The sequence below is a fragment of the Epinephelus lanceolatus genome, chromosome 18 (assembly GCF_041903045.1).
Source record: "Epinephelus lanceolatus isolate andai-2023 chromosome 18, ASM4190304v1, whole genome shotgun sequence".
In the NCBI taxonomy this organism is placed as follows: Eukaryota; Metazoa; Chordata; class Actinopteri; order Perciformes; family Serranidae; genus Epinephelus; species Epinephelus lanceolatus.
The window spans coordinates 20,007,447-20,028,252 of NC_135751.1; the positions used below are offsets into that span (position 1 = coordinate 20,007,447).

Consider the following 20,806-nt stretch of genomic DNA (forward strand, 5'->3'; position numbering starts at 1 on the left):
TTGAAATCAAGCTGAAGAATTAATAGCACTTCAGTGTTTAATGCGTTTTTTAGAATGAGAGCTTTGCACTTTGCAATTTACGTCCTCTAAAGCTGCAACCTGCTGGGACAGGCAGGAGTTATGGGATGAATTTGATGAGAAGACATCAACTTGGAATCACTATAGCACTAGCTCACACATACATCCAGATAAGCTCTGTTCCCTGATTAACTTTGTGTCTATAATGTATATCAAACAAATCCTTCTGCATAAGGCTCCGTACTACCCTAAATCTGTTCTCTGCCGGTCTCTCCTTCCAATTTACTCCAAAATACTCCTACAGTACTGTAATGAACAGGTTGCAAATGTGAAACTTCACAGCATAACAGCACTATGAAGTTTTATGTGCTGAGAAATATAGGCGCTATTAAATTACACTCACAGTTTGGAGCAGCAGCGTTTGGAGCCTCATAAATTAACACTCCCCTCCTGAATTAATGCTGGATATTTTATTCATTTGGACTACTTTGTTGTTGATTGAGTTTATTATTTATTTTCCTGTTTATTGAATTTTAGTTTTGGCCTTGCAATACATTTCCACAGCCCCCTCTTCAAAAGCACACAGTTCTCGAAAGAGAAAACCACATCAAAATAATAATGACAATCAATGTGAGCAGTGGTCTGCGGGTAAGAAGATCATTTATGGTCTAATAGCAACAGCATAACATTCTGTTAGAGCTAAGTATTAAAGCTCAAACTGCACAGTGGGCAATAAGCTCAATTTCAGCTTTCATTTATTTAGCAATCAGGAGAAAATAGCTTTTCCGGTCTGTGTTCCGGAGGGAGGATCAATAAAATCCCATCTGCTCTGCGTCTGGACTGGATCACTTATAGTCCCATTCTGAGAGGCATGTTTACTTCAGCCAATCACAGATGAAATAAAACACTGTCAATCACCCCAGGGGAGGAACAAAGGCTCCACCTACCTGTAATACTCAACAAAGGCTGTTTGGTCAGCAATTGCTGCCAAGTCAACATTAGCTTTGCTGATATCCGGCAGAGTGGTCATCTCGCGGATGACGTTGTTGACCATCAACTGCATGAAGCGCAGAGCTTGCAGGTAGTCAGACCTTGCGGCAAAGATCTCATCCAGTCGTTCCAGATGCTGCTTGAGTCCAGTTTGAACATTGCCCAGAGATCCTCCAACCTAGGAGATAAAAAAAAAACAGAAGATAAGAGAAAGGAAGAAATAAAAGTAAACAGGAAATGGTAGAAACAGAATAAGAAAGGGAGGGGAGGTAAAGAGGAGTCAGAGAGAAAAGAGGGTCAGGAAGAAACAGGAACATAAATAAAATCATAATATTCATAAAAAAGGAAGATTGAAAATATAGAGAAAGGTGAAAGAACCAAAGGAGCACTCCCTCGAGAGAAGATTAACTTTTCTCCTCAACCGTGTGTTTTATTCAGGTAAACAATGTTAGAGTGGAATACTGATAACAATACCGGGGAGACCTGTTATCACAGGGGTCTTTGATAGTGAGAATAGAGTGGGAGGAGGCATGGCGGAGTAGAGTAAATACATTTTACTTTTCTGTTTGAACAAAAACAATGTGATGCAGTAAACGCCTGCACTTTCACAGCATCAATGGAACCAGAAACCGGTCAATTTTAGCCCGATGCTGACGGGGGGAAATTGTTTCTCTGCCGTAGCCGCATTTCACAGAGAGTCACAGCCACAATAGCTTGTCCCATTTATACAGATATTTTAAGAAAGGGCAATAAAGGTGCAATCCATTCTGTCAATGTAAACAAAATGGTAACCCTGCCATCCAAACTGAAAACATGTGCTTGAAACCTGCTGTCACTCCAAAATTGATTGATGTCTTTCAAAACATGGACGAACGCTAAACAATTGAATCTCAGATAGGATTTTTAGAGTGAGTTTAATATTTGTGAAAACATGTTTATGTAGTTTGCAGAATGACAATCACTTTCTCCTTTTTTTTTTAAAGGGACAGTGCAACATTTTGGGAAATACACTTACTTCTTTATATTAGAATACAGCCAGTAGCCTATTAGCTTAGCTTAGCACAAAGACTAGAAATGGGGAAACAGCTAGCTTGCCCAACTGTCACAAAATTAGCCTACCAGCAGTCCTTAAGCTCACAACTTGACACATTACATCTTGTATTTTTAATCTCTACAAAAAAATAAGCAGGTTAGTCTCCGATGGTTGCTTGGCTACTGCTCAGAGCCAAGACACAACCTAATGCAAAACGGCCACTTGTCATTTTTATGTTTCTGAAAAGATCAAACAAACAGGACATAATGTGTGAATGTGTAAGCTTTAGAGGTGCAAACGAAGGAGGCAGGTTTTATAACATTCTCACCGAACTAGACAAGGGTGTCACTTTGTGTTGAAAAGCGGTGTCAACATAAGGGCTCAAATAAAAAAGAACATTTTTTGAATGGCCTTCAGGATGTGCAAATTTTAGGCAATGTAATGGAAGGGTTAGTATGAGGTCAGAGTAGATAATTACAGTGGGCTGGGAAAAAGCGGCCATTCAAAAGGGCATGCCCCTCAGATACAACTAAGGCCATAGATTTCATTATAACATTGGAAGTGTCTGGGTGTCCTTCACAAGAAAATCTGATCATCAAACACTTTATTTCCTGCATGAACTTTTATGAACCAATTTATGGTAGAAATGTCTTTATTTATGTAAAGAAAAACACAAAATCCAGGTGCCAGATGACAATTCAAACTTTGAAACCACAGTGGAATATCACACAGTAAGACTCTTAGGCATTTTGTAATGCTTTCAGATATATCAGTCAGGACCACTTTAGTCAAAGAAAACTTTATTTCCATTTGCAGTATTACATTTGGTGGTATGACTTTGGCAGAGAGAGCACACCTTTCTGCCCTTCCATGCGCCTACATGGAAAGCCTAAAGGCCAAAACACACCGGCGGCGTCATATGACGGCGGCATCATTGACGCGAGTCAAGTGCCGCCCCCAACACACACAAACCGGATTTCTATTGCACACTCCAGTCCGGGATGCTGGTAAGTACAAAATAGTGCTTTTTCAAGGGCTACGACACTGGAAAAATAGGACAATAGCGTAAAGTGCCGTGGTGTGGCACGTCGACGCGCATCGAGCCACCGCTGGTGTGGGTTTGTAAATAGAAAATAATGGGGACGGCTGTTTTGACGCGCGTCGTACAGCGCCGGTGTGTTTTGGCCTTAAGGCGTAAGGAGCGGCAGCAAAGACCCCCCAGGAACAGAACAGAGAAGCATCAATGACAAACAGAAATGACACTGATAAGTCAGATACAGCATGAAAAGGAGGAGCTGGGGTGGAGGTGGGCTGCAGTGCAGCTCGCAGAGGAAGCAGCAACAGTGGGCAGGCCAGAGCAGTTTAAATAGGCTGCCCTGAATGAGATTTGCCAATTGGTTTCATCAAAAGGAATCATGTCATCAATTAGCTGCTCCATCAGTTGATTGGCTGTTTGAGATCAGCTGATGTAGCTGGGAAACCTCGTTGAAATGTGCATGTCATGTCAGTGACACATTATTCATCTCAATTATAAACCCCAGGACTTTAGCACTTAAGTGTTATGATGTTCAAAGAGAGAAAATGGAAAACTTGGACAAGGGGGAACTGTGTCAAGGATTTGCTAAAGTTGGAGTGACCTCTAACACACCTGATTCCTTGGCTGCATCCCAGGTTCGATTCTAACCTGCGGCCTTTGGCTGCATGTCATCCCCCTCTCTCTCCCACCTTGCCTGTCAGTCTTCAGCTGTATTATCATTAAAAGGCAAAACCGCCCCAAAAATAATCTTAAGAATTTGTTTAAGTCACTGATCAGGGCATGCATGTTTCAGTTACATTTTTGGACAATGCACATTTGTTTCTCCTGTATTTCAACCCATTGTTTATTCAGGGAAAATTGGCTGAGCATTAAGCTCTTTTACAGCAATGCCCTGAGTTCACTTTAAGTGGGCTAGAGGGATACAAGTATATAATAGCATTGTATTGTATGTTTTCTTATTATGCAAATAAACTTTTCTCAAAGCATTTTCATTTGATAGTTAACATTTTTTTTTTTTTACTGCAAGACCATTTTCAACAAATTATGCTTTTAAAAGGTTTAAAAACTGGCCTTTTCAAAAAGTGGTGGGAACATGTCTCCAGCATCCCCAGAGTAAATGACACCAGGCAACCCGTTTCCCATTGTTTCCAGTCAGTGTGCTAAACCAAGCTAATCACATGCTGGCTGTAGCCTTGTAATTAACAGACAGATGTGAGAATAGTGTTGATCTTCTCAATTTGCTTTTCAGCTAGAAAGCATAAAATGTTTATCTGTTCCTTGAAGGGTGGGGATTCTACAATAAAACAATTTCTAACCAGAAAAGTTTAGTTATCGGAAGAGCACATACACTGCTAGGGACCTCTGAAACCTACAAGGTTTTATAAAAAGGACCTAAGTTTTAAGAGGACACACCACCCACACCACAATGAGTTTTGTAGAACAGTACATTTCACATTACACCAAGTAGGAGGCTCCACTAATTCTGAACAGATGTTGCTTCTGTACTCTAATCTGAAGCTCTCTGCGGCAGTCCCACTTTCTTTATCTATCATCTTTCCTCCATTATACCGGTGACTTCTTTAACACACTCAAGTATTCGGAGAAGACTGTTCATTCCCACGATACAAAAACTCACTGCAATGGAGATAAAAACATATCTCAGTCTTGTTGACACTGTCACATTTCAAACAGCCTGATTAAATTCTAAAGTGGATGCTTCTAATGGTTTCGTAAGCAAGAAAGAGTATCCATTGAGGAGATGAGGCAAAGATACAGGCCCATCCTCCACTCCAGAACTCCCAGGGGGGGATATGTGATTGCCAGTAAACTGTAAACTGCTCTCACTCCCCACCTCTATGTTCATCATCTCTCACAGCTCCTGCCACAACGCCCTGAATCTTATCTGCAAGCCAGAGTGCCTGAGTGTGAGAAATGGGATCCATCAGCTAGCTGCTCTGGGTGATCCACATTTCCCTAATCTGGACCGTCCCGTCTTCTCTTAAAATGGATTAAAGCTCACTTTTACTGAAAGCAGGTCACAAGGAGGCTTCTCCATATTGGACACGCCTGTTAAATGAAACTGACTGATTCAAGGCTCACAGCAGCAGCACTCCCTCCAAGTGCAAATTCACATGCGACTGAACTGTTCTGCCCCCGGTGATTTTATGTATCTGAAATTTACTGTATTAAGCGTGACAATAAAACAATATATATATATATATATATATATGATCACATTAAAGTCAAGCAGGGTAATTCGCTAAGAAATAGGACACTGAGGAGAGACATTCAGAGAGAACTGATGTATGGTGTAGAAAGGAGTAATCATTTTGTTCCAAGAATCACAACACGGCTTTCACTTTCAAAGAGGAAGAGCTATATAAACCGTGCTTGTAAATTGGAAGCGCACATTCTGATATAGTGTGATTGCCATGTTTTCCCATCCGTTATTTGCGGGCAGCGCTGACGAGCTCTTAATATTGCGAGCTGAACGCTGGAAATAAAGCTCTAATAAAAGGATGTCTGTGAAAAATCAAAAGCCCCCTTCAATAGCAAGAGACACAATGGTCCTCCAGATCAAATCTTTCCGTCTGTGACACATGATGATCCCTTTCAACGTATGAGAGGACATATTTTATGATGAGAGGAGCCTCAGTGGTACCAAACAACTCCTAGTGTAAATCACTAACCTCACAGGAGCCTCGTGAATCAGAGACAATGGGTCGCTTTAGTGGCGATGCATTTTCTTTGACAAATCTGATATCATCCCGGTGTGTAAAATCCAACAAAGAAAAATGTATTGAAGGCGTTAAACTACTGAAGTGATTACTTTTGAACCAACTTAATAGAAATACACATGAAAGGCCAAGAACGGATTTGGTAAACCAATAAAGATCAGTGGAGAAATGACTCTCTCAATCACAAGACTAAAGCAGCTTTGGTTTTATGGGATGGACGGCCAGCCAGCTCATCAGCTCTGTAAGTGGAGTATGTTACATCCAGCTATGATCTTGCAAGTGAGAAAGCCTTCATTTCCCTTGGGGAGCGTATGTTTCTCATGCAGCCGGGGCATACATCATGGCACAGGATCAAATCAATACCAAGATACAGCAGCAGAGAAAGTCGGCAGCAAAGATGTGAATTCATCAGAGTTGGATTGCATGTACACTTCCTCCCAGAGCAAAGAAAATGCTGTGCTGCAAACTACAACCCTTTTCCAGGTTATTTGTTACACCAAGCTTCAACCAGTGCACAACTGAAACTGCTTTAAGGAGGCGTTGATTCACCTTTATGCTCATTTTGGAGGATGTAGTTTGCAAAGCTGCTCAGGATGATACCAATATTTCATCCAGTGAATTTATTTGAACACAGAGAGTAAACAGAGCTTCCAAAATGAGCATTAAGTTGAATTAACACGTAGATCACCTATTTAACTTTATTTAACTACACTAAAAATTTTATAGCGTCTTGAAACATGAGTCTAGCTCAGTGGTTATTAGGGAATCAGCATATGATTGAGGGTCTCACAGGAAAAGTGCGCACACTATGACTTTTTAATGACAGTTTTATGACATATTTTAATGTGACTTTTTATGAGATACTATACTATGGATTTATAATGATAATTTTATGACATAATGTAGCCCAGGCCTACTGTGACATTTTTTTATGACATACCATTGACATTGACAGTGATATAGTCTATGTAACACTCCTACTACATTCTAGTTCTCCACCTTTTAATACATTAGAAAGTAATAAAAGAAGAACAGCACAGTGTTTGACATTGACTGTACCCACAGCAGTCGAGCAACAGCTTCTGCCGGAATACGCTGCTGCATTACATCATAGTACTGAAAATACTGCCTATTTGTTGAGTTTATTCAGTAGACGATTTGTTTATTTTCAGCAGGAGGCATGGATCATTCCCCTTAACCCCCGGTCCATTTCATTCTTCAACCCATTTAAGAATAAACAGAAATTTACACATCTCAATTTTTGGTAATTTTAGGCTTTTGTTTGATCTTTGCTGTCATCACTATGCAAACTTTGAAGGCCTTTTTCTCTAAATAATGGCTCTGTGTCAGTCATTATGTAATGTGACATATTTTGCTTAATATTATTTGCGTAATAGTACAAACAATCTTTCTTACTATATAATGACGAAAACTGTGTGTGTGTGTGTCTGTTCCATGTTTTTCTCCTCACTGACTTGGTCAATCCATGTGAAATTTGGCACAGTGGTAGAGGATCATGGGAGGATGCGAATGAAGCAATATTACATCAATTGACCAAAGGGGGGCGCTATAGCAACCGATTGAAATTGCAAACTTTGAATGGGCATATCTCATGCCCCGTATGTCGTAGAGACATGAAACTTTGCACAGAGATGCCTCTCCTCATGAGGAACAAATTTGCCTCAAGAACCCATAACTTCCGGTTATATAGATTTTCTGCCATTTTGAATTTTTTGAAAAACACTTAAAATCGATCTCTTCCTAGGAAGTTTGACCGATCTGCATGAAACTCGGTGAACATAATCTAGGGACCAATATCTAAAGTTCCCTTTTGGCAAAAGTTGGAAAACTTACTAAAACTGAGCTTCTATAAGGCAATGAATATTGCGGAGGGCGTGGCTCATCACATAAAGGTGTATAACATCTCAAGGGTTTCACCGATCACCACGCAACTTTGTAGGCATATGACCACACATAATCTGAGGGGACCCCTCCATTATTGACCCCATCAAACACAATGGGGGCGCTAGAGAGCTAATTTCCTAACCGCCATATGGATTTTTACTAAACTTGGTAGATATGTAGAACAGGATGCCTCAAGGTGACTGGAGAAATGTAACTCTAATTGGCAACTGGGTGGCGCTATAACAACAGAAAAATGCTTAAAAATGGCTAAAATGCGACCGATCGCTGTGGCTCCCCCTGTGGCCCAATGTTTGAATATTTTTCTAATATTTGGTATGACTTAGTCATGGTATGGTATGCTGTACATAATCACGGAAACTGTTAGTGTGTCATTCTGTCAGTCAGTCATTCTGTCAGTCCCACGTTTTTCTACTCACTGACGTGGTCAATCTATGTGAAACTGCACATAGGCATTGAGGATTGGCATAGGTAGAAGGTGACAAAGCTACCAATGGGTATGGACTAGTACTGACATAATTGGAAAGCAAAGAATCTCCTCCTTCCAATGCCCTCTTTGTGCCGTTGTTTACATTTTTTTTATCGATATACTGAATATGTATTATTATAAACACAGCCTAGACTGTAGTGTTTACTGCAGGGTGTTAATAAACTGGGGTGCGTATGTGTATACGTGTATACTGCATCAGTATCCCTTTATCCATCATGACCCAAATTGTCGTGTCACACAAATCAATGTGTGAGCTACAAATGGATTAAATCTAAATTTAAGCATACACAATGACACACAAAGCTGTTTGTGTCCATACATTAATACAATATGTGCACATACAAGGCCTTTATGTGGCCATGCGATACTGTCATGGCCATGCAGACACACACACCCACACACACACACAGTCCAGATAGTAAGGCTGAGATAGATGGAAAGAGTAGAGGCTTAACATCCATTAATGCACTGCAGATGGAGTTAATCCTCTTCTTCCTCATTGAGATTATTGCTTCTTTCAGGGCCTTGTTCTGACTCCGTTGCTCTCCTTCCTCTTCCCTATCTCTCCCTCCCTCCCTATAAGCCTCCCAAATAACTTCCCTGAATGCAGGTCAGGAGTTGTATGGAAAGAATCCCCATTTACAAATCCTGAGGCAGCAGTCACCTCAATTCCTTCACTGTGACAAAAAGCGGATACAGACCCCCCGCAGCGAGGTGCTAGCTTTGACACAGATGCACATCCCATTAACAGGGGAGGGGTGCTGGTGTCTATTAGCGAATCACTGTTTTGAAGTAAAGCGAGCCATGAAAATATGGTGCTTTGTTTCATCACAGCCAATCAAAAATGTTGAAAAAAGGCACAACATACGCAGCAAGGGACAAGACATTGTTCACAGCAAGATGAATGTCCATGTTATTTACAACGTTGACATATTTCTTGCTTGGTCAACTCGCCGTAATTCAACCGAAAAATAATTAAATTGAGACTGATATGAATAAAAATCATTTCAATGGCCACATGTAATATTTATGACGCTGATAGGATTGCAGATTGAAGAGAGCTTGGCATGCGTCTCTCACCAGATTGTTGATGCCACCCAATGTGTGATTGGCATTGTAGAGCGAGTAGGTCAGCTGGTACACCCCATCATTGGTCTCGCTGTTTCCATAGAAACCCACTCCTACAGCAGAACTGTGGAAAAAAAGGACAGAGTCAGATTTAATGAATAAATAAATAACATAATTAATGCCCTGTTTGTTTCATCTTGGTACTTGTTGATGAGGTTATGAGAGGACAAGTATGATAAAGACATATTCTTCATAATTTGCCAAAGGGGGAGGCGTAGTGGCTTTAGGGGTAATATGTATCATACCAGTGAAGGCTATGTATTGTTTTTAATAATCTTCTTCTTACTCTTATTATTATTTATTCATGGACTGAAACAAGCTACTGGGAACTGAAAAATGTTAAACAAGTTCAGGGCTAAATGAAGACATGTTTGGTGAGACATACACTGAGTTGTCATTAAAAAAAAAGAAAAGATTCAGAGTCATTTTACTCCTACTTTTGTATTCTTCGGATGTCTTAATTAGATTTAATATTAATTTTGCAGCCTTAAAGCATCTTTTGACCTGCTTCCTCTTCTCATCTCTTCCTCCTAGCTGCCATATGTGTATATGCAGCCAATGATAAAGTACCATAAACTACAGTTCCTCAAATGGCCACTTGAGGCTGGCTCCAGAAGCGAGTCAATCTCCATAGACTCCCATGTGAAAATGTTCAACTTTAAAGCAGAAATACAGCTGTTTACAGCCTGGCATAAAATCAGTTTGGGTTTCTATAGCTAATTCTAACATACATGACAACTGTATGGGGGGGGGGGGGAGAACTTTTATATAACTCGCCCATTCAGATGTTATAAGGCTTAACGTAATGCATAATTAAGGGTGTGGCTGCCGTAAGTAACCAGTGGGTGAGTTGACAAGTCGCTACCATGGCAAAGACTTTGGTTAAGTAACCATGGTGTTAGCCCTGATTTACAGAGTACAGGCGTAGTTATAACTGATGCTATTTCAGTGTGTTTTCAGTAGCATGAAAGCTTTTGTACTTGTGCGTCACTTCTATGCAAAGCCTAAGCTTTTGCCTATGCACATGGCCTATGCCATTGTGAGCAATTATACTTGTGCGGTAGTGTGTCTGTGTCACGCTGCAGTTACACCTCCAATACACTAGTCAGTGGCTGGGTTTCTGTGAAGTGCTGTGAAGTTCAGTTGATTCAAAACATGCCCAAAACACACGTTAAACATGGCTTAATAGCATCATTTTAACACACAGATACACATATCGACTTCACTATAACTCGCAGCGTTCACAGACAAAGCGTTTTTCTTTTGCTGGACAATGTTTTTAGCACAAGCCAAAGGCATTTTACATGGTCTAAATTAGCATGCATGCTAACAGACTTTTCCTCTGCTCATATGAAACCTGGGACAACAGCAACATTTAACAAAGGTAACGTTACTAAATTCAGCTCCATTACAAGTCACAGGGTTCACGAGCAAAACAAGTGTCTTATAATAAACGCGTTTTCCAAACAAGTACAACATGCTAACATTATTAGCACAAGCCTATGGCATTTAACATTGTATAAATTAGCCTAGCGGCAAGCAGAGATTTCCTCCTCTCATATGAAGCCAGGATAAATCCCAAAGTATAAATCCCACATTAGCTGTACTACAAGACCCTCTGAGGTGTCTGATGTTTAGTTTTTCCAGTAAGTAAATTTTGTTGTAATGGTTTTAAGCCTGTTTCTCACTACCGAAATTTAGCATCAGCTTTAACATTAACACTGTTAATCAAAGTTGTAAATGCACCATGCTAACCAAGCTTGCAGCTAGCGTTAAGGTTAGCTCCACCCTTCTGGCTCCAAATATCCAAGATGGTGACAGCCAAAATGCCAAACTCAAGGTTTCAAAATGGGAGTTCACGAACCAATGGGCAATGTTATGGTGGCAATGTACACATTATTTAATACAGTCTATGCCCACATGGGCTGCATCTAAACCTGTGATGATAGAAAACATTTTATAGTAGTCATATTTCTTCCTTCCTCCACCCTTTGTTACTTCCATCTGTTTTACCCATTTCTTTCACACACAGATTCTGAGCTATCAAAACCTCTATTTCCAGCAGTATCTTTGATTTTCTTATCCCATTCATGGCTAAAACCACATCAGAAGTCTGTCTGACTTCTGAAAATGTATCTGAGTGGAGTTCAGGGGATCCTCACCTTCCTGCAGCCTGAGATTGTGCTGAGCCTCTGTAATAGGGAGGATTAGTGTCCCTAGAGCCAGTGCACCCCTGCTGCTAGCAGCCTACAGTGACATGAGCAATGATACAATTTCATCATACTTGATTGCAGTAAGGTCACTCTCCCTGAAGGTCAGAGGTTAGTAACACTTTCAACTGCGTTCTCCAAAGCTAGACGAGGGAGCTCATCAATCAAGCTTCAGATAGCAGGAAGTCAGAGCGGGATTGTTGATTCCGGCACAACACGTGTACAGACAAACAGAGAGAAAAAAGGAAAACTAAAATCCTTGTTTATTCTCACAGTGACTCATATGTTGAGGACTTTCAAACCATCTGTGCTGCAAAACCACAGAAATCATGCATAACAGCCAGGTAGACACATGGCTGGGTTAAAACCATCATCCTCTGCAGCGAGACAAAGACAACGAAGAAGGTTAGTTATGTGAAAAGAGAAGATGTGGAGTTTTATTTTAGAATTTAATACATCCTGTCAAGGTGTGTGCAATATGTCACTGTGAGGGCTTATTTGCACAGGTGTGTGTTTGTTTTGTGTCCATTTGCATCCTGTCACTGTAACCTTGTAAGCATAATGAAAACCACTGCCTGCGTCTCATCTATCAAACTAGATCCCTCTGGTTATGATTAGGAGCACCGGGGGCAGTCTTTATGCAATTATGCCTGAGAAAAGAAAATAAAAGATACAATTACAGAAATCCTCACAACCACAAATGCATGGATGGGGTTTTTGAAAATGACTACATCCAGCTGGTTAGAGGAAACTAAACAATCTTGCTTTTCAAGACATTTTTGTTTCAGTTGATCTGCAGCGACCTGGACAATGAGCTCTTCATTAACCCCTGTGGCCAACCTAGTGACATGTCAGTGATAAGGAAGACCCGCTAATGAAACAGTAATGACACAGGACATCACGGGTTTAGCCTCCGGGGAAGCAATAGTATTGTTCTGGGTTTGAAAAAGGCTGCAGCAATACAATGAACTATAGGGCTAGAGCATATGTGCACTCCAAGATGCCTGTGTTCCTCCGAGGATGAATCACTTCACAGACTGCGTAATGGCTGGACAATTGCATCTTAGTATTCAAAACATGTTGTGAGCAGAACAAATGGCCACACTGGATGAACAAGTATTAACAGATAAATGCCTTGATTCGGTGGAAACCAGTGTATTGCTCCTATAATAAATCGTATCAGGGTTAACACAGAGTGACACCGGCAGGAAGGATTTTTAGAATATTAGATTTGTTTGCTGTCTTTAACCTTAATTTACCCCCATTCACTCTCCTGGGGTCAGAAATAATCATCCGGAGAGGTGCAGCGGCTCTTAAATCCTTTTTTCTATTTGGGTTCTGCAGTGCGTCTGAGCTGTAATTCTTCTTGAGTATCATGCTGAATGAAAAGCTGGGAAAAGTGGATGGGGTGATCATGATAAATAATTCTGTCTTTCTTAAATGACATGAAAGTATGCTTCTACTTATTCTAGCTAATAGCAATCCCATGATCCAGCACAATAAAAGAATAAAAAATATGTACAGTTGAGTGCTGTATTATATATGATAATTTCTGCTTTATATGCATGTCTTTGTGTTCTGTACAAGCCTTCTTTGTTCCAGTCTGGCATATATCAGAAATGAGTAATAAGCACATTTTCAATTAAGCTGCTACAGCTCAAGAATCCCATCAATAGCAACACTATTGAATCAAGGATGGATTACTGAGTGAGCCTACCGGGCACAGGCCCAGGGGCCCAAATTGACAGAGAGACTCCTGGCCTTCACTTGCAAATTGTCGCTCAAATTAACAAGGATCGACCGTGAAGAAACTCAAAATGATCACAAAGAGGAACAAAAAGACCACAAAGAGGCGCAAAGCAACTGCAAAGAGACAAAAAATGACTACAAAGACACACAAAACAACCACAAAATGACTACAAAGCAACATTAAGTAACCTCAAAGGGACACAAAATGACTGCAACGAAACACAAATCCACTAAAAAGATACAAAATCACCTCAAACAAACACAAAACAACCACAAAGAGAAACAAAATGCCTACAAAGAAACACAAATTACATCAAAGAGACACAAAATGACTTCAAAGAAACACAAAATGACATCAAAAAGAATTAAAACAACCAAAAAGAGAAACAAAATGACTGCAAAGAAACACAAAATAACCTCAAAGAGACAAAAAATTACCTCAAAAAGACGCAAATGACTACAAAACAACACAAAACAACCCAAAGAGACAGAAAAACAACTGGAAAGAAACACAAAACTACTAAAAAATATACAAAATTACATCAGAAAAACAAAACAACCACAAAGAGACACAAAATTACAACAAAGAGACACAAAATTACATCAAAGAGAAACAAAACAACTACAGAGACACAAAATGACAACAAAGAAACACAATGTTACTTCAAAGAGAAACAAATTACATCAAAGAGACACAAAACAGCCACAAAGAGACAAAAAAATGACCTCAGAGACACAAAACAGCCACAAAGAGACACAAAATGACCATAAAGAAATGCAAAATTACATCAAAGAGAAACAAAACAACCACAAAGAGACAAAAATGACTACAAACAAATACAAAATTACCTCAAAGAGACACAAAATTGCTTCGAAGAGACACAAAATGACTAACAAGAAATGCAAAATTACATTAAAGGGAAACAAAACAACCACAAAGAGACAAAAATGACTACAAACAAATACAAAATTACCTCAAAGAGACACAAAATGACTAACAAGAAATGCAAAATTACATCAAAGAGAAACAAAACAACCACAGAGACAAAAAATGACTACAAACAAATACAAAATTACCTCAAAGAGACACAAAATCACTTCGAAGAGACACAAAACAACAACAAAGAGACATAAAACGACTACAAACAGACACAAAATGACACAATTACCTCAAACAGACACAAAACAACCACAAAGAGACACAAAACCAAAAGGAGCATAACAACTACAAAGAGACTCAAAACCACCACAAAGTCTGTGTGTCATATTCATTTGTAGGAGAGGTGGTGGGGCTCTTTGCATATCTGTGCCCAGGGGTCCATTGTCTCATAATCCGCCCATGCATGGAATTAATACCAAACATTAAAAACATGTTCACAATCTCAAGCCAAAGACAAAATGCTGTTAGGTAAACTTGTACACGTATGTAGAGGGAGCAGGCAATACTTAAAAATCTAACCTGTTGAGATTTTCTTCTAATTTACTTTATGGCAAGATGATCTAAGTGGATGCTGAAAGCAATAGTTTCTTTTTTTAATTTGTTGAGCTGAATATATTAATGTCCTTTGGAACAAGCTTGAGCAGGGAGAGATGAGAGCTCTGAGTAAAGACTAGACATAAGAAGTTCTTTGCTAAATAGCATCATGCCCAGTCACTTAACAACACAACAGGCCTTGTGTGCTGGAGCAGTACTTTGGTATGGGCACAGAGAGCTAACAAAGTTAAAAACCAACACTGAGATAAATGTCACAAGTTTGAGCGGATCTGTGCGCAAATTTAATCAAGCCGTTTTTGGAGACTAATTAGTTCCCTTTAATTTTTGGCAGGATCATCTTTGTCAAAGTATATTAAATCATAAACAAAAATACAATTGTGGTTGGCAACATGGCTCTGGAAGTTGTTTTTTTTAAGGAGGCTTACTGCTTGCTCATGCTTGCATAAATTGGCAGTGCAACCAAGGCACTTAGAGGAAACAACCTGGGGCCATTTCAGATTTTGGTACATGGAATTAACAAGATAATATATTTTAAAAGCACAATGTTCAAAGCCCAAATCTAAGGCTGCAACATTATAGCTGGGAGAGCAAATGAATCAAGTTGAGCAATCAAAGTTTTGGCGGGTGTGGTCAGCTGAACGGTCAGCTGAGGGGTTTAGCAGTCGGATAACCTAGCTGTCAGCTGATCGGGGGCCCTGTTGATGATGGGGCCTGTCAGAGTTACACAAGCTTAGCCTGCCTTATTATGTGCTCTTTGGAAAGAGAGAGTTAAATCTTGGTTACAAGCAATGAGGCTGTACATTAGCACTCTTTTATAGCCTTAAATACTGTAAAACTTTGCATGCAATAAACAGCAGCTAGAGCCAAGTCATTGGACTCATAATTGTAATTAAGCATCATTTCCTTTGAAAGTCCCCTGCTCTGTTGAAGAGTTACCCTCGCTGTGTGTCTGTGAGTTTAGTGGCACAACAAGAAACACAATGACATTCGCACTCACCATATCACGAGCCCCGTGATGACAGCAGACCAGGTGAGACAGCAGGTTTCAGGTCTTTTGGTGTCTTCATCTATGTCCCTTCGGCAGCAACACAGGCAGACCAGACATAATGCCAGAACCAGCAGGCTCAGACCCAGACCCACCGCACCAACACATGCTAGAAATATCAGAGACTGGGGCAAAAGAGTGGAGAACAGATTTTTAAAAATTTAAAATGATATTAGTTAAAGATTATCCTAAAATATCTTTAAAGTCAACCACAGATTCACTCATTTGACGTTTCACCTCACTATAATTGTGTTTTTTTGGCGCTGTCTCTCTTGGATGCCTGGCATTTAGTTGCTACTTTTTTTACAAAGCCTTGAACTCACCTGAGCACTGTGGCCCATAAATATCCCAAACACAGAAACTAAGGAGAAAATAAGAAACTGCAGGTAGAGGTCTGTCTCTACCTGCCACGATTGGGGAGAGATTACTTCTGTTTGAGTCTATACATTGATTTTTAGGAAAGTCCTGCATAGTACATTTTTAAAGAGGCAGGCAACTGTTGTGAGGTCTGAAATGTCAGGCTGGATGAACCCGACACCTGAAAGGTTGACAGCTTGAGTGAAAACAACCCACCGCTATCTAACAACACTCACGCGTAAAGATATTTTCGAGGTTAGCGTGTAGCTACCTCATCCATTGATCACTATCATCACTATTGGCTGCTGCCTGCAGCAAAGGGGATAGAACCATAGAAGTTTGAGGTCTTGGGGGTGAAGACAGCCCACGGAGAATGTTGATTTTCTGCAGCTGCAGACTGTGGCTAAGAGGAAAACAGAAATGATCCAAGGGCTGTGGGAGGGGAGGATCATGTGACACAATGGCTTTCGTTCAGTCTTGTGATTTCTGAGTGTACAAAATATTCCAAGCCTGAAGGATGGAGAGAAATACTGTAGGGTAGGAAGGAAATACTGTATTGGAACACTCTGTAAATGGACACTCTGTACACAAAACATTTTTTTACTCAGACTATTTCATGATAAATCCTCACGGTCCTGCAAAGCTGTTACATTTATCACTAGATAGTGAGTAAATATATACAGAATTGGCAGCTTGCTCCAGGGAAGACAAAAATGGCATCGTGTATGTCTGCAGCAGATTATACTTGGGGGAATATTTTCTTGCTTTACACCAATCAGTTTATAATCCTGTTTGTTTTCACGTCATATGGCCGTTTAGTTATACTTTTCAGTGCCTTATTTCCCACTGCATTAGCTATCTAAAGGCTGGAGACACACTAATTGATATGTTTGTCTTTACAGCAGCATTATAAAGCAAATCCCCGACCGTTTAAAAAGTGTTTACACTGCTGCACAAACATTAGTATTGGCTGATACTTTCTGTTTGGTTTTTGAAACTACAAAATCCCATCTGGGGCCCCCCTGGCGTTGATCATCTCTAGGAACATTAAATTTAGTGGGCTCAAACTCAAAACATTGAGCTCTCGGTTTGTTTAGAGACCTTGACCTTGATTTTACTTGCAAATAATTAGCGCTCAAGTTTTAGTGCCCGCAAGTTCAAAAAGTCTGGGTCTGGCTGACTAAGCAGAGCTTTTCCTCGACTACAATGTCTGTGACTAATTATTCCATTTGGATGACATTGACACTGCGGCTGAATTTAAATGATATTCTTTTGCATATTCGGTGCGTAGTCATTCATTGTTCAAACCCTGTTTCAAGTTACGTCGAGCCGAGGCGTATTTTGCCCTTAGTTTCACTAATCAGGTAGGTTGGTAATTAATATATTCCAATTAGATGTGAGACCATCAGCGATTCAGGCGGAGGTAGACTGACATAAAACAGCGCTCAGGATAAAAACAAGCACACAGTGATAAACACTTTATCTCTGGGATGCTGATGCACATTGCTTTTCAAGCCAAGAGGCCTTAGAAAAATGCCAATTGTGCTTAACTGGAAAGTTTTTACTGCAAATAATAAAAAATAAAATACAGTAGACCTTACACCCTGTGATGTAACAACAATCGGGCCTTAAATGAAATAGGTCGATACGGAAACGGTGCCAGTGGAGATGCCCTGCCTTAACTGTCTGGCACCCAGGCCAAAACCTTAATCCAATGATTTGCTAATCATTGGTTTCTGAGGACACCATTGATGAGCCAAGAATCACAATGTGTAGTGTCTCAGGGTGGCTTCAACCCTGGTTAGATTTCCTGTCACTATAACTCAGTTCAGGCCCTTCATACGCACAATACTGCTAGTTCCACTCTCTCCTCTAATTTTCCACTCCATTGTTTTGTAATTAGACATGCAGGCACTTCAATTTCCAGCGGCTGCAATGCCATAACAAGGCGAAGGATGCATGCGAGGGAGGAAGAAAGAGAGACAGAAAACAACTACAAGGTCTGCGGTCATTGACAGGAAGGTCATTGATCTTTTATCTCCCCAAAAGGATGCTTGTATGAAGTAGGCTTCAGTATGTATGCATGTCAAATTTAATTCAACAGTAAACAAGGCGCCTTAGGAAAATGTGTCTGTGGCTGCTCTGCTTTCCTCAAAAGACAACAGACGAGCATGTCAAATGAGGAACATGAGTTATTTTCAGGCTTGAGGGGCTGTGTGAGCCCCATAGACTGCCAACAGCCTCTGTGTCACCACCATGGCACTCTTCACTCCTCGCTGACTGGAGCTCAGCTGAGCCAGTGTGACACTGCTGGGATTCAATGACCCACATGGACCTCGGTACACGACGAGAGAAGTACAGTGAATTACACAAGTCAGAGCTGGGAGGTTCTCTGTAATGGCGTCTATATTCATAAATGACCTGGAGCAAAAAGGTGCCACATGGATGTGCACTTACACACAGACACACACTTGTAAATTCATTCACATTTCTTGGGAATACGCTGGGTTGTTGATGTGTTTTTGAAATAATGGGTGTTGTAAGGCCTTCCAAGCTGAAAATGAGATCAGTATGCAGTGTTATCCATGTACAGTAAACCAATACGTCCACATTCTCTTAAATTAGATTTGGAAACAGTATTATCAGTCACGCAACAAATTAACACAAGGCTTTTATTTTGTCGGAATAAATCAAATAATGCAGTGCTGATTGTTTAGCTCAAATGAACTTCATTAGTGATTGTTAATTAAATTCATGCCTGTCAAACAACACTGTTGTGACATCATGTGACTTATTTGCATTGTGATGCACTGCGAGAGAGTAAATCCAAGTTATTTGCAGACAAATAACAAATCAAGTCTAGACTGTCGATGGAGTCGGACAGACAAAGAGAGAAGAGATTGAAGTCCATAACGGTAATGATGAAGTGATGGAGTGCAGATGGAAAACTACGGCAACAACTGAGCATGAGCATCCCATATTTGTTTTTTCCATCACACAGCCTATTTGGTCCATAATGACTCTGGTCCTGCTGCCCACAGTCAGTCGCCATCACTAAACATGACAGTTTGGGACATTTACATGGCCTCAAATGGCCATAAATGTACTGTGGGGAAATTGAAATACTTAATTTGAGAAATAATCTTTTTACACTGGGAAAATATATATCCATACAATCCCATTTCTCTCACAATAAAATTATGTTTTTGGGGAAAAGAGGAGAACACAACCATCTCTTACAGTGGGTGTGTATATTGTGTGAGAATGGGCAGTCATTCACTTCATTTTTTTACTTAGCTATTGATACTAACAAGACTGCCTGCAAATTACAGTTTGGGATTTGTTGTCTGTCTAAGCAGTGTGTGCAAACTCACAGGGATATAGACATACTTTAGCCTACATAGTTACAGTACATCTTGTTTACTACCTGAAATAGTTCATAGCCCAGCTAATACAGGTCATGTGTCATCATGTGAGAGCTGCAGTACAGTATGGGCTCTCACTGAGTTTGGACCCAACACTTTCCAGCACGTCAGGGAGCGTGACTGATGCATCACAGTGACAAATGGAAGAAAAATAGCCTTCATCACTCAACACAGCAGTTTGCCTAAAACAACTTTTTGTTTAAATGCACATTTAAATCTGTTGTTTTGTCCAACACAGCTCTGATTTTCTTTTCTCTGTTGAGATTCTTTTGAAACTACGTGCGCTTTTACGCACACGTACAGTTACCAACCTGCTGATAGCTCGCCTCGTCCGGTTTGAAAGTGTTGTCGACTGACTGGAAAAAGAAATTGAGGTGAGGGAAATTGTGCAGCCAGTATGTCCACCACGGAGCGACGTATTCGAGTCTTGCTGTGGCCATTCCTGCTTGAAAAGTCAGTCCGGCGAACCACGCGTCCTTCTCTGACATTAACACCCGGATATTCCCAAAAATAAATAAATAAACGCCACTTCAGTGGAGGTTACAGTCACCACAGAGCACTAAAGAGGAAGTTCTTCTTTTGCTATTACATCTCCAGAGCAGGGCACAACATCAATACTTCCCACATCGGCTCCCATAGTTCTGTGTGAACTGTTAGAGTTGCGCCACTACTAAAAAATACAGCCTCAATTCAGGCCGAGCGTTTGTATCCGAGACACGGGATCGAGTGACGATGTAAACCTGCCTCCTTAAACAGAGAAGGCGTGACAAGCACTTCTCAGTTAAGTGGGCCAGGCCATGGTGAACACTGTGCTTTAAATTATGAAAAGTAAACATTAATACGCGCACCTTCTGCACAATATTGGAGGCGAATCTCTCAAGTTGATTGCAAGCATAAAGAAAAAATATCAAACACCGAGGACACCTGCAGGTCTCAGCTCCGGATGGATGTCAGTGGCCTGCGCCCACTCCTCCACATTATCTGTCTGTTTTTAACGAGGCAGCTCAAAGTGTTGATTACACAATAAAACTGAGCAGCATAAAAACATGCAAAAGCTCTACACTCTGGCCTCCACTTGCAGCCGCTGTGTTTGGCATAAAGAGGCACGGGTATTTAGTGCACTATTTATGACTTGTGCTGTTAATGTCTGACCTCTTGTGGACAATGAG

General features: G+C 40.5%; 1 protein-coding gene across 2 annotated transcripts in view; it reads right to left on the bottom strand.

Annotated features, from left to right (window-relative positions):
* The window catches only part of ttyh2l (tweety homolog 2, like), a 36,787-nt gene extending 16,260 nt beyond the window's left edge, over positions 1-20,527 (bottom strand). The window contains exons 1-4 of one of the 2 annotated variants that reach the window (XM_033643943.2): positions 19,949-20,527; positions 15,808-15,980; positions 9,309-9,420; positions 966-1,186 (exon numbers count right to left, since the gene is read on the bottom strand). In XM_033643943.2, coding sequence (XP_033499834.1) covers positions 966-1,186; positions 9,309-9,420; positions 15,808-15,980; positions 19,949-20,125 — 683 coding nt within the window. In that variant the 5' untranslated portion in view covers positions 20,126-20,527. The remainder of the gene's footprint in view (positions 1-965; positions 1,187-9,308; positions 9,421-15,807; positions 15,981-19,948) is intronic. The other variant, XM_033643941.2, reaches the window with a different exon arrangement.
* Positions 20,528-20,806: the final 279 nt, after the last annotated feature.